This window comes from Apodemus sylvaticus, chromosome 4, assembly GCF_947179515.1.
Source record: "Apodemus sylvaticus chromosome 4, mApoSyl1.1, whole genome shotgun sequence".
NCBI classification, from domain to species: Eukaryota; Metazoa; Chordata; class Mammalia; order Rodentia; family Muridae; genus Apodemus; species Apodemus sylvaticus.
This window is the reverse complement of record NC_067475.1, coordinates 130,812,640-130,823,389: the sequence shown is the minus strand read 5'-3', so window position 1 is coordinate 130,823,389 and position 10,750 is coordinate 130,812,640. Positions and strand designations below refer to the sequence as shown.

The following is a 10,750-nucleotide window of genomic DNA, read 5'->3' as shown; positions in this document are numbered from 1 at the left end:
ATGAGAGGTTCTGTTGGATCTTTCCTAAAGATGCAGAACGTCCTATTTGGGTTCCTGAGCACTGTGTACATCCTGGCATTATGGACACTGGTACAGATGGAAACGTATTGGAGCTTTGTGGAAAATACACCAGTCCTGATGCCAGTGGGATAAGTAGTACTGTGTGGCCAGTTGTGCTCGCTACTAATAGAACTGCGGGAAAGGCTGCAGCTAAATTAGAAGTAGAACAGAGTAATTTTACCTTACTTCTTATACTAGAGAATAGTTTATGTTTTATTAAAATTAGTAATAGTTAGATAGAACTTCATTTCTTGGTTACTGTCTTGTGCTTTGCAATGTTTATCCATGTGTTTTAGTCCCATTCTTTTCTGTAGTTTGAAAAGTCAGGAAGAAGACAAGAAGAAATTGAATTGTAGCAGATTGTATGTATTGACAAACTTCTGAGAGTATGAAGATGCTTCTGTGGTTGAAGAATTCCTGGAATTGTGCCTATGCCTCTAAATGAAGGCACAATAATGAAGGGAGATTCCCTGTCACCTTGTATCACCATCAGAGAGACTTTGGCATTATTGCCACCCCTGATTAAAAAAGTTTGGGTCTATGGCACTGGGGCTTTTGGCTTGTGGAACTGCTGCATTGGGATTGTTCCTTCTAAACCATATGTGCAAACAACAAAACCAGTCCAGAGCAGTAACTGAACAAGTGCTTATGTCTTTGGCACAGGATAATACATCCGCTCAAATTTGGCTCAGCCTGTACCGAGAATAGTTAATCTATGACAGGCAACTCCTTTCCAGTCCACACCAACCTAAGACAGGGACTCTGGGACTGGCAGAGATTCCCAGAGACAGGTAATGGGAGTTGGACAGAAGGTGACCTAAGACACATGATATTCCATTTTTTTAAGGGGGTGGGGGAGCTGTTGGGAACTGGGAGCTCAATGCCCCAAGCTGAGCTATTTGTACAGGTTTCCTGAGAGCAAAACATCCCACAGCTTAGCTTGATTCCAGCCTTCCTGCCCCATGTGATAGGGACTTCGAGTTGCCTGACCTATGGCTATAATTGTTTTTTCCTGTTCCCTTCCTTGTCCTCTAGTATATTTATTGCTGGTCTCTCAGTAAAGCTTTGGCATTCTCCTTACAGAATGACCTGAGTGTGTGTCTTCTGTTAAATCTCCAGGCCTATGCCTGATACTTAGTACTGTGGCAGCACAGGTGTCATCAATTCCCAACAAGGCTCTCCTCTGCCACAGTTTTCGCTGGAACCATGTGTGCCCCTTTGTTGATGGTTCAGTCCCTGGGAGTTATGGGGGATAAATTTTACTGGTTACTCTTGGGGAGAAGATGTCATTTTCCCCTTTGCCATAATAAAATACAAATATGTGCAGAAAAAAAAAGTATTGGGGGGGTCATAAAGTAATAAGACATAGTTGATGAATGATTTTTGTGGTACAAGGGTTCATTCACACACCATTCTAGAAAACAATCCAGAATTTCTTGCTCAAATTAACATAGCTATACATCGATCACCTGGATGCTCTATCCTCCAAAATGTTTAACAGACATTGAATCTGTGTTTGCTCCATGTGACTCCCAAAATCTTTCCCTTTAGCAGGGGAAGATTTGCGCTGATGGGTTGGTGGTTTGTTTGTTTATTTATTTATTTATTTATTTGGTTTTTTGGAAACAGGGTTTCTCTGTATAGCACCGGCTGTCCTGGAACTCACTCTGTAGACCAGGCTGGCCTCGAACTCAGAAATCCACCTGCCTCTGCCACCCAGAGTGCTGGGATTACACGCATGCACTACCACCGCCTAGCGGTGGTTTATTTCATATTGTTTTGTTTAGTTTTGTTTTGTAAATTGGCTGTCCTTGAACTCAATCTGTAAAGGAGGCAATCCTAAAGTTCACATAGATCCTCTTACAACTGTCTTCCAATTGCTGGGATTAAAAGCGTACATTTCCAGACATACCTTTTGCTTTGCTTTGCTTTGCTTTGCTTTGCCTTGTTTTTTCTTTCTTGAAGATGACACTGAGAGCTGGAGTCACCTTACATCTGTGATGAACACAGTGTACATGGTCTCTCTCCTTGACCTTCTGGCAAGTGAGCAGCTGGAAGCAGGAAATGTGGATCCTACAGAAACATAGGACATGTTTTACAAATCAAGTCATGGATAAAATACCCAGGGAAGGAGGCACACACAAAGGCAAACTCTCTGGGAGTTTGACGACGGCCTGGTCCACCCAAGTCTTAGGACAGCCAGAGTCTCTGTCTCAGAAACAAACAAACAAACAAAAAAAAAAACAAAAAAACACAAGCCTCCTATCACAATTCCACACGCTGAGTTCAGGATAGTCCACTTGAGTCTACATGTAAAAGATTTTTAAATTTAACTTTCCAAGTAGAATGTTTCTTGGAATTTATTACGGGGTAGAATTGTCATGTAAAAATAATTGGGTCCTACTTACAGTCTAATTTTTCCACTAGAAATCAAGGCTTTATGATAATATTTCTATTTTTCAAGAAAGAAGCAGTTTATTTTGTTTTACTGCTCATCAGTTTGAAAAGTTAGAAGAAACACACAATATCCATGGTGCTGGTGAATGTCCACTCCAAGTGGACTGCCAGACACCACAGAATAAAAGTTGATATTCAATCTGATACATAACATATATCTATCATTTACAAGTATATCTTCCCTTTGAATGTTATAAATTCAACGAGTACACAAAAGGTGTATATGTATACTAATGAAACTTCTTTTATAACAGCAAAAACTAGTTAATAGCTTACAAGTAATAATTATATTCCCACATTATAAACTTCCATGCAACTACTAAAATTAATAAAGTCCATTAATAGATAAATAATGTCTTAATAAATAGATGGCATCATTTCTGCTTGTTTTGTTTTTAGTAGAGCTTAATATCATGGCCCCTACTATGGCACACACCCAAAAGTAGGACAATGTTTAGCCATTGGAGTTCACAGTAGCAAGGCTGTCCATCAATGATCCTCACATCACTAAAGGATTTTACCTTCATAGTAGGTATGCTAAGGATTGATAGTTCTATTGTACCAAGGAAGGAATTGTAGGAACAATTGTTTGGATACAGATTTCCAGCAATGGTCAAAGCTATTTGACTTGAGTGATTGTCATCATTCTTAGGCCCACAGGCAACAGGTTAAAACCCGGCTGCTGGCCTAGGAGGAACTGGCGTGCCTTCGCCCACAGCAGGAGGAACCTGCTGGCACCATTCAGCAGAGTGAATCAACTTCAGGACAAGTGGCAGCATGGTCCATTCCACATTGGCTTCAGGGGTGGAGCCTGCGAGGAGACCAGTGGGAAGCTGCTTGTGTCAAACCTGGATTTCCGAGTGTCTGATGATGATATTCAGGAACTCTTTGCTGAATTTGGGAGGTTGAAAAAAGCCTCTGTGCGCTATGATCGCTCTGGACGAAGTTTGGACAAAGCAGATGTGCACTTCGAATGCAAAGCAGATGCACTGAAGGCTATGAAACAGTACAATGATGTCCCTCTGGATGGCCGCCCTATGAAGATCCAGCTTGTCACCTCACAGTTTGGTATGCAAGGAAGACCTGCACAAAGCATGAACAGAAGGGGCATGACAGGAAACCCTGGCTCTAGAGGTTTTGGTGGTGGAGGCACCAGGAGATGGACACGTGGAGGCTACAGGGGAGGAGGTAGAGGGGCCAGCAGCAACTCGAAGCAGCAGCTTAGTGCAGAGGAGTTGGACACACAGATGGATGCTTATAGAGCCATGATGGACACCAACTAAACAACCACGAGACCTCACAAGTAACAGGACCCGGAAGCCTCATATGTGATGTCCAGGGGGAGGGTTGCCACCTGAACTGTGCAGGCCACAGTGGGTTAGTGTTTTGCCTCCTTTTATTTCTTCCTTTTTTATCTGTTTTGAAATAAAATCTAAAAATTCATGCAATGTTTTACTTTGTTCTTTTTAATTTTTTTCTGACACCAAACTGTTTTAAACTATGGTTTTTTAAGGGATCAATTTTTTTTTAATGTAGGGAGGTGCTAGAGTCAGCTCCCTAAGAAATCTTTATATTATTCTGGGTATGTAGACATATAAAGTAGGCTTTCAATTCAAAGCATGTGCTGAAAGTAAAGAATAAATATACATAATATGTTTAAAAACTCCTTTGATAATTTTGTGGTATATTCTGATCATACTCATTCCCTTCCCCCAGTTCCTCTTGGATTTTCCCCACCTTGCCATACATCCCAGTTAGTGTTCTTTCTTTCATTGTTTCTTTCTTTCTTCCTTTCTTTCTTTCTTTCTTTCTTTCTTTCTTTCTTTCTTTCTTTCTTTCTTTCTTTCTTTCTTTTTTTTTCCGTTGGTTTTTTTAAATGAATATCATTTTCATTTTTATTTCCAAAGGTAAGTCCTTTCCTGATATTCCCCCTCCCATAAGACCACCAACCACTGCCCCTACTCGTTCCCCTGCCTCCATGTACAGTCTGTTCCACCCAACACACTCCTGCCTCCCCCTTGAGTTTCCCTTTGTTGGGGCCTCTGTTGAGCCTTTACCTGACCAAGGACCATTCCTCCCACTGATGCCCAACAAGGCCTTCCTCTGCCACATTTTTGACTGGAACTATGTGTGCCCCTTTATTGATGGTTTAGTCCCTTGGAGATTTTGGAGATAAATTGTACTGGTTACTCTTGGGGAGAAGATGTCATTCTCCCCTTTGCCACAATAAAATAGAAATGTGTGTAGAAAAAAAAAGCAAGTATTCTAGGGTCATAAAATAATAACAAATCCTTAATGACAAATTATTGTAGTACAAGGGCTCATTCACACAACATTCTAGAAAACAATCTAGAATTTGTTGTTCAAATTAATATAGCTATACACTGTTCACCTGGTTGCCCTATCCCCCAAAATGTTTAACAGACATTGAATCTCTGTTTGCTCAACTTGACTCCCAAGAACTTTCCCTTTGGGGCAGAGATGTTTGGGTTGTTGGGTTGGTGATTTTTCCTTTTGTTTCATTTTGTTTTGTTTTGTTTTGTTTTGTTTTGTAACCTGGCTGTCCTTGAACTCACTCCTTAAAGCATGCTACCCTCTAACTGGCAGAGATCCTCTTATATCTGTCCTCCAAGTGGGGGGATTAAAGGTGTGAATTTCCAGACACACCCTTTTCTTTTCCTTTGTTTTCTTTTCTATACTGTTCTTTTCTTTTCTTTGACTTTCCTTTCCTTTCTTTTGTTTTCCAGAATATGACATTGAAACCTGGAGTCATCAGATGGGTGTTACATCTGTGATGATCACAGTGTACATGGTCTCCCTATCTCGACCTGGCCAGTGAGCAGCTGGAAGCAGGAAAAAATGGCTCCTACTGAAACACAGTACATTTTTTACAAATCAAGTCATGGATCAAAATACCCAGGGATGATATGGAATTTTCGCGGAGTTTGAAGCCATCCTGGTCCACATAGCAAGTCCCAGGACAGTCAGAGTCTCTGTCTCAAAAACACACAAATAAAAAGAAAACAAAAACAAGCCTCCTATCACAATAATACCACACCCAGAGTGCTGGATAGCCCAATGAGTCTACATGTAACAAAAATTTAAATTTAACTTTCAAAACAGAGTGCTGCTTGGAATTTATTACAGGGCAGAATTGTCATGTTACAGTGATTGGGTCCTTGTTACAGTCTAACTTTCCCACTAGAAATCAAGACTTTGTGATAAGCTATAGTTTTATTTTTCAAGAAAGACAGAGTTTATCTTGTTTTACTCCTCATCAGTTTGACAAGTTAGAAGAAATACACAACATCCATGGTGCTGGTGAAGGTCCATACAAAGTAGCCTGTCGGACACCACAGAATATGAATTGATATTCACTCTCATACCTAATATTTACTTATCTTATTTATGAGTATATCTTCCCTTTGACCACCCACGTTAAAAATTCATCGAGTACACCAAAGGTGTATTCATATACTAATGGATTTACTTTTATAACAGCAAAAAGTTGCTAATAGCTCATGAGTAATAAGTATATTTCCACATTATAGACTTCCATGCAACTACTACAATTAATAAAGTCCATTAATAGATATATAAATAGATAAAATCTTAATAAATAGTTAAAGTCTTTTGTTTGATTTGATTTTAGTAGAGCTTAAAAACCTGTCTCTTACTATACCACACACACAAAATGAGAACTATGTTTAGCCACTGGAGTTAACTGTAGCAAAGCTGTCCTTCAATGATCCTCACATCACCACAGGGTTTGACCTCCATAGTAAGTATGCTAAGAGTTGACAGTTCTATTGCACCAAGGAAGGAATTGTAGGCCAATTGTTTGGATACAGACTTCAAGCAACGCCAAAGCTATTTGACATGAGTGATTGTCATCATTCTTAGGCCACAGGCAACAGGTTACATTCATGTAAGAAATGGTGTGTGTATTTACATGGTCTATACATGAAGTCATTCAGCAACACCTTCAATGAACAGTGGTTCTGGTTGGAGGGTTGCACAGACATTATGTGAGGGTAATATTCTGTTTTATTGGCTGTGATGATTTAGAAAAACATTCATCTCAGAAAAAGAGTAACTTATTAGGTAATCTTCTTCAAAACTGATAGAATAATTATAAATATCAAGCTCAGCATTTTGTATCACTCTTTGTTTTTCTCTTACCCATCAGGTGAAAACAAAAAGAAAAGGAAAGGAAAGGAAAAAGCCTGGCAGTGGTGGCACATGCCTTTAATCCCAGCACTTGGGAGGCAGAGGCAGGCAGATCTCTGAGTTCAAGGCCAGCCTGGTCTACAGAGTGAGTTCCAGGATAGCCAGGGCTACACAGAGAAACTCTGTATCGAAAAAAACAAAAAACAAAAAACCAAAAAAAAAAAAGAAAAGAAAAGAAAGAAAGAAAGAAAGAAAGAAAGAAAGAAAGAAAGAAAGAAAGAAAGAAAGAAAGAAAGAAAGAAAGAAAGAAAGCAGGCAAGAATTAGGAGGAGAGAAAGACAGGGAAAGTAAGAAAGAAAGCAAGCCCTGAAAAACAAAAATTTTAAAAGGTGAAATTTTTACCTTAGTCAAATATCATGCTTAGTGCCCATATTCCCAACTCCTCTGAGGGTTACTGCTTGGGCGAGATGACACACACATTTAATTCCACTATCTCATGGGTATCTCTGAGAGATCCTCACCAACCTGGTCTACCAGTGAGTTCAACAGAAGCTGGGTTACACAGTAAAGACAGTCTCAAACACAGAACATACAGACAACATTTGAGGAGCAAAGACAGTCTAATAAACTCTTAACCCAGAAGTTTGAGACCAGAAAGAAAGTCTCACCCCATCTCTGAAAACAAACAGATCACTACTCTGATTTAAAAACAGCTGTAATCAATTTGATTGCATCTGGATTTATTGAAACATCTAAAAACAGAGCACACCTCTGTTTGGATTTTGGCTTAATGTGCCATGGGGAGATCCACTTGTTATCCAAATCTTGAGGCACACACACACCTTTAATCTGAATCTGGCCTCAGCCAATTCAATCAGGGTCAATCAGGTTAGACTGAATCTAAGCTGGGCCACACCTTCTTGTGGAAGCCTACATAAAGGCAAGGAAGGAGGAGATTTTGCTCTTTGCCTGCTTGCTCTCACCTTGCTAGCAAGTCCATTCCTTCCCTGGGATCCCAGCATCTCTTCTGAAGACCAGTTGAGACCTCCAGCCCTGTGGACTGAGTGGATTCTGGAGTCACGAACTTTCCATTCACAGTCATCCATTGAAATAGAGGGACCACAGCTTGTAAGTCATGCAAATAAATCCCCTTTGTGTATGTAGAGATACTTACTGTTCCTTCTGCTTCTCTAGAGAATGTTGACTAATAGAGTGCGGATGATTTTCATTTCAAAGATTTAGAAGAAAAATGTTTCCCTCAAAAATATTTCTTTGAGCTGGGCATAGAGGCCCATGGGTTTTATCTCACTACTCAGGAGAGGGAGGCAAGGAAATCCTCGATTCTGAGGCCAGCCAGGGCTATGTGTGAAGTTCTAGGCTACATAGTCTGACTAGGTCTTAAAGGTAATCAAAAGAAACAAACAAACAAATGTTCTCTGTCTCTACTCTTAAGGACATTGAGATGAATCTTAGACTGGGACCCAGTGAGTTTCATTCCAAAGGAATTGATTGCTCAGCCTAATGTCTAAAACATTAAGCCCCTTCCTTCTTTTAATATAATATCCATACTTTTAATTCTCCTTCTTAACATCCTTCTAGGAGGACTCCAAGAGTGTCTCCATGGTAGTGTGTTTAGACAGCAGTCAGGTAGAGGTCAGAAGACTTCTCTGGGTGAATTGTATCCTCAGACGTTAGGACCAAGAGACTGTGCTCAGCTCATTAGGTTTGCATGTTGAAATGTTTCCCAGGTTTTTTGGAAATTGCGGTGTTAATAGACACATAGGAATCATTCTGAGTAGAACAGAATTGTATGTAACCAGTTCATTATTTGCAAAACAGAGAGGAGAAGATACTTCTATCCATATGGGTTAAATTCAAGTCTTTTTTGGTATATACTGTTCAAGTTCAAAATACTTGTTTTTCCTAATCAAGTTCTCAGGAACCCTTCCTTATTGCTTAATGATAAAATATGCTGAAACTAGGGGTGTACTTTTTTTTTTTTAGTTATTTTTTATTTGATATATATTTTATTTACATTTCAAATGATTTCCCGTTTTCTGGGCCCCCCCTCACCAAAAGTGCCATAAGCCCCCTTCCCTCCCTCTGTTCTCCCACCCCCCCCTTCCCAATTCCATATTCTGGTTTAGCCCTATACTGCTACACTGAGTCTTTCCAGAAAAAGTGGCCACTCCCCAGTTCTTCTTCTACCTCATTTGATGTGTGGGTTATGTTTTTGGTATTCCAGTTTTCTAGATTAATATCCCCTTATTAGTGAGTGTAGACCATGATTGATCTTCTGAGACAGGGTTACCTCACTTAGTATGATGTTCTCCAGCTCCATCCATTTGCCTAAGCATTTCATGAATTCATTGTTTCTAATGGCTGTATAGTACTCCATTATGTTTATATACCACATTTTTTGCATCCATTCTTCTGTTGAGGGATACCTAGGTTCTTTCCAGCTTCTGGCTATTATAAATAGGGCTCCTATGAACATAGTGGAGCATGTATCCTTATTACATGCTGGGGAATCCTCTGGGTATATGCCCAGGAGTGATTAAGACAAGTTTAAAATTTTGTTTTCAATCCAGGTAACCCTGGATCTGAGGCCTGAACCTGTGCTCATCATGGTAGACAAATTGGACATGTCTTTGGATGACATCATCAAGCTGAACCATAATCAGCAAGGAGCTCTAGCATGGGGCCTTGGCCAGGGATTGGGCCAGGGCTGGGGTCAGGGTCGGGGCCAGAGCCTGGGCAGAGGCCGGGGTAGGACAAGAGCTGGATCCCAGGGTGGCCAGGGAGCAGTGCAGTCCACCACAGGTAAAACCCGGCTGCTGGCCTAGGAGGAACTGGCGTGCCTTCGCCCACAGCAGGAGGAACCTGCTGGCACCATACAGCAGAGTGAATCAACTTCAGGACAAGTGGCAGCATGGTCCATTCCACAGTGGCTTCAGGGGTGGAGCCTGCGAGGAGACCAGTGGGAAGCTGCTTGTGTCAAACCTGGATTTCCGAGTGTCAGATGATGATATTCGGGAACTCTTTGCTGAATTTGGGAGGTTGAAAAAAGCCTCTGTGCGCTATGATCGCTCTGGACAAAGTTTGGGCAAAGCAGATGTGCACTTCGAACGCAAAGCAGATGCACTGAAGGCTATGAAACAGTACAATGATGTCCCTCTGGATGGCCGCCCTATGAAGATCCGGCTTGTCACCTCACAGTTTGGTATGCAAGGAAGACCTGCACAAAGCATGAACAGAAGGGGCATGACAGGAAACCCTGGCTCTAGAGGTTTTGGCGGTGGAGGCACCAGGAGATGGACACGTGGAGGCTACAGGGGAGGAGGTAGAGGGGCCAGCAGCAACTCGAAGCAGCAGCTTACTGCAGAGGAGTTGGACGCACAGCTGGATGCTTATCGAGCCATGATGGACACCAACTAAACAACCAAGAGACCTCACAAGTAACAGGACCCGGAAGCCTCATCTGTGATGTCCAGGGGGAGGGTTGCCACCTGAACTGTGCAGGCCACGGTGGATTAGTGTTTTGCCTCCTTTTATTTCTTCCTTTTTATCTGTTTTGAAATAAAATCTAAAAACTCACGCCATGTTTTACTTTGTTCTTTTTAATTTTTTTTTCTGACACAAAACTGTTTTAAACTATGTTTTTTTAGGGGATCAATTTTTTTTAATGTAGGGAGGTGCTAGAGTCAGCTCCCTAAGAAATCTTTATATTATTCTGGGTATGTAGACATATAAAGTAGGCTTTCAATTCAAAGCATGTGCTGAAAGTAAAGAATAAATATACATAATATGATTAAAAACTCCTTTGATAATTTTGTCGTATAGTCTGATCATACTCATTCCCTTCCCCCAGTTCCTCTTGGATTTTCCCCTCCTTGCCATACATCCAAGTTAGTAAGGTAAGTCCTTTCTTGATATTCCCCCTCCCATCAGACCACCAACCACTGCCCCTACTCCTTCCCCTGCCTCCATGTACAGTCTGTTCCACCCAACACACTCCTGCCTCCCCCTTGAGTTTCCCTTTGTTGGGACCTCTGTTGAGCCT

The 10,750-nt window shown here is 41.1% G+C and overlaps 2 protein-coding genes across 2 annotated transcripts; both read left to right on the top strand.

The window, feature by feature from the left end:
• On the top strand, positions 1-3,800 carry LOC127683709 (THO complex subunit 4-like). The gene is made up of 2 exons (XM_052180971.1): positions 1-104; positions 3,170-3,800. Exons 1-2 carry the CDS (start codon positions 1-3, stop codon positions 3,798-3,800), a joined length of 735 nt encoding a protein of 244 aa, XP_052036931.1.
• A 5,514-nt stretch (positions 3,801-9,314) lies between these two features.
• Positions 9,315-10,125, top strand: LOC127682384 (THO complex subunit 4-like). Its single transcript, XM_052178767.1, has 2 exons — positions 9,315-9,377; positions 9,511-10,125. Exons 1-2 carry the CDS (start codon positions 9,315-9,317, stop codon positions 10,123-10,125), a joined length of 678 nt encoding a protein of 225 aa, XP_052034727.1.
• The last annotated feature ends 625 nt before the right edge of the window (positions 10,126-10,750 follow it).

Excerpts from the sequence above, each read along its gene's own strand:
- LOC127683709 (XM_052180971.1), top strand. The coding sequence starts at position 1 with ATGAGAGGTTCTGTTGGATCTTTCCTAAAGATGCAGAACGTCCTATTT. Across the intron at positions 105-3,169 it reads ACACTGGTACAGATGGAAAC|GCCCACAGGCAACAGGTTAA; the intron begins GTATTGGAGCTT and ends CATCATTCTTAG.
- LOC127682384 (XM_052178767.1), top strand. The coding sequence starts at position 9,315 with ATGGTAGACAAATTGGACATGTCTTTGGATGACATCATCAAGCTGAAC. Across the intron at positions 9,378-9,510 it reads TGAACCATAATCAGCAAGGA|GTAAAACCCGGCTGCTGGCC; the intron begins GCTCTAGCATGG and ends AGTCCACCACAG.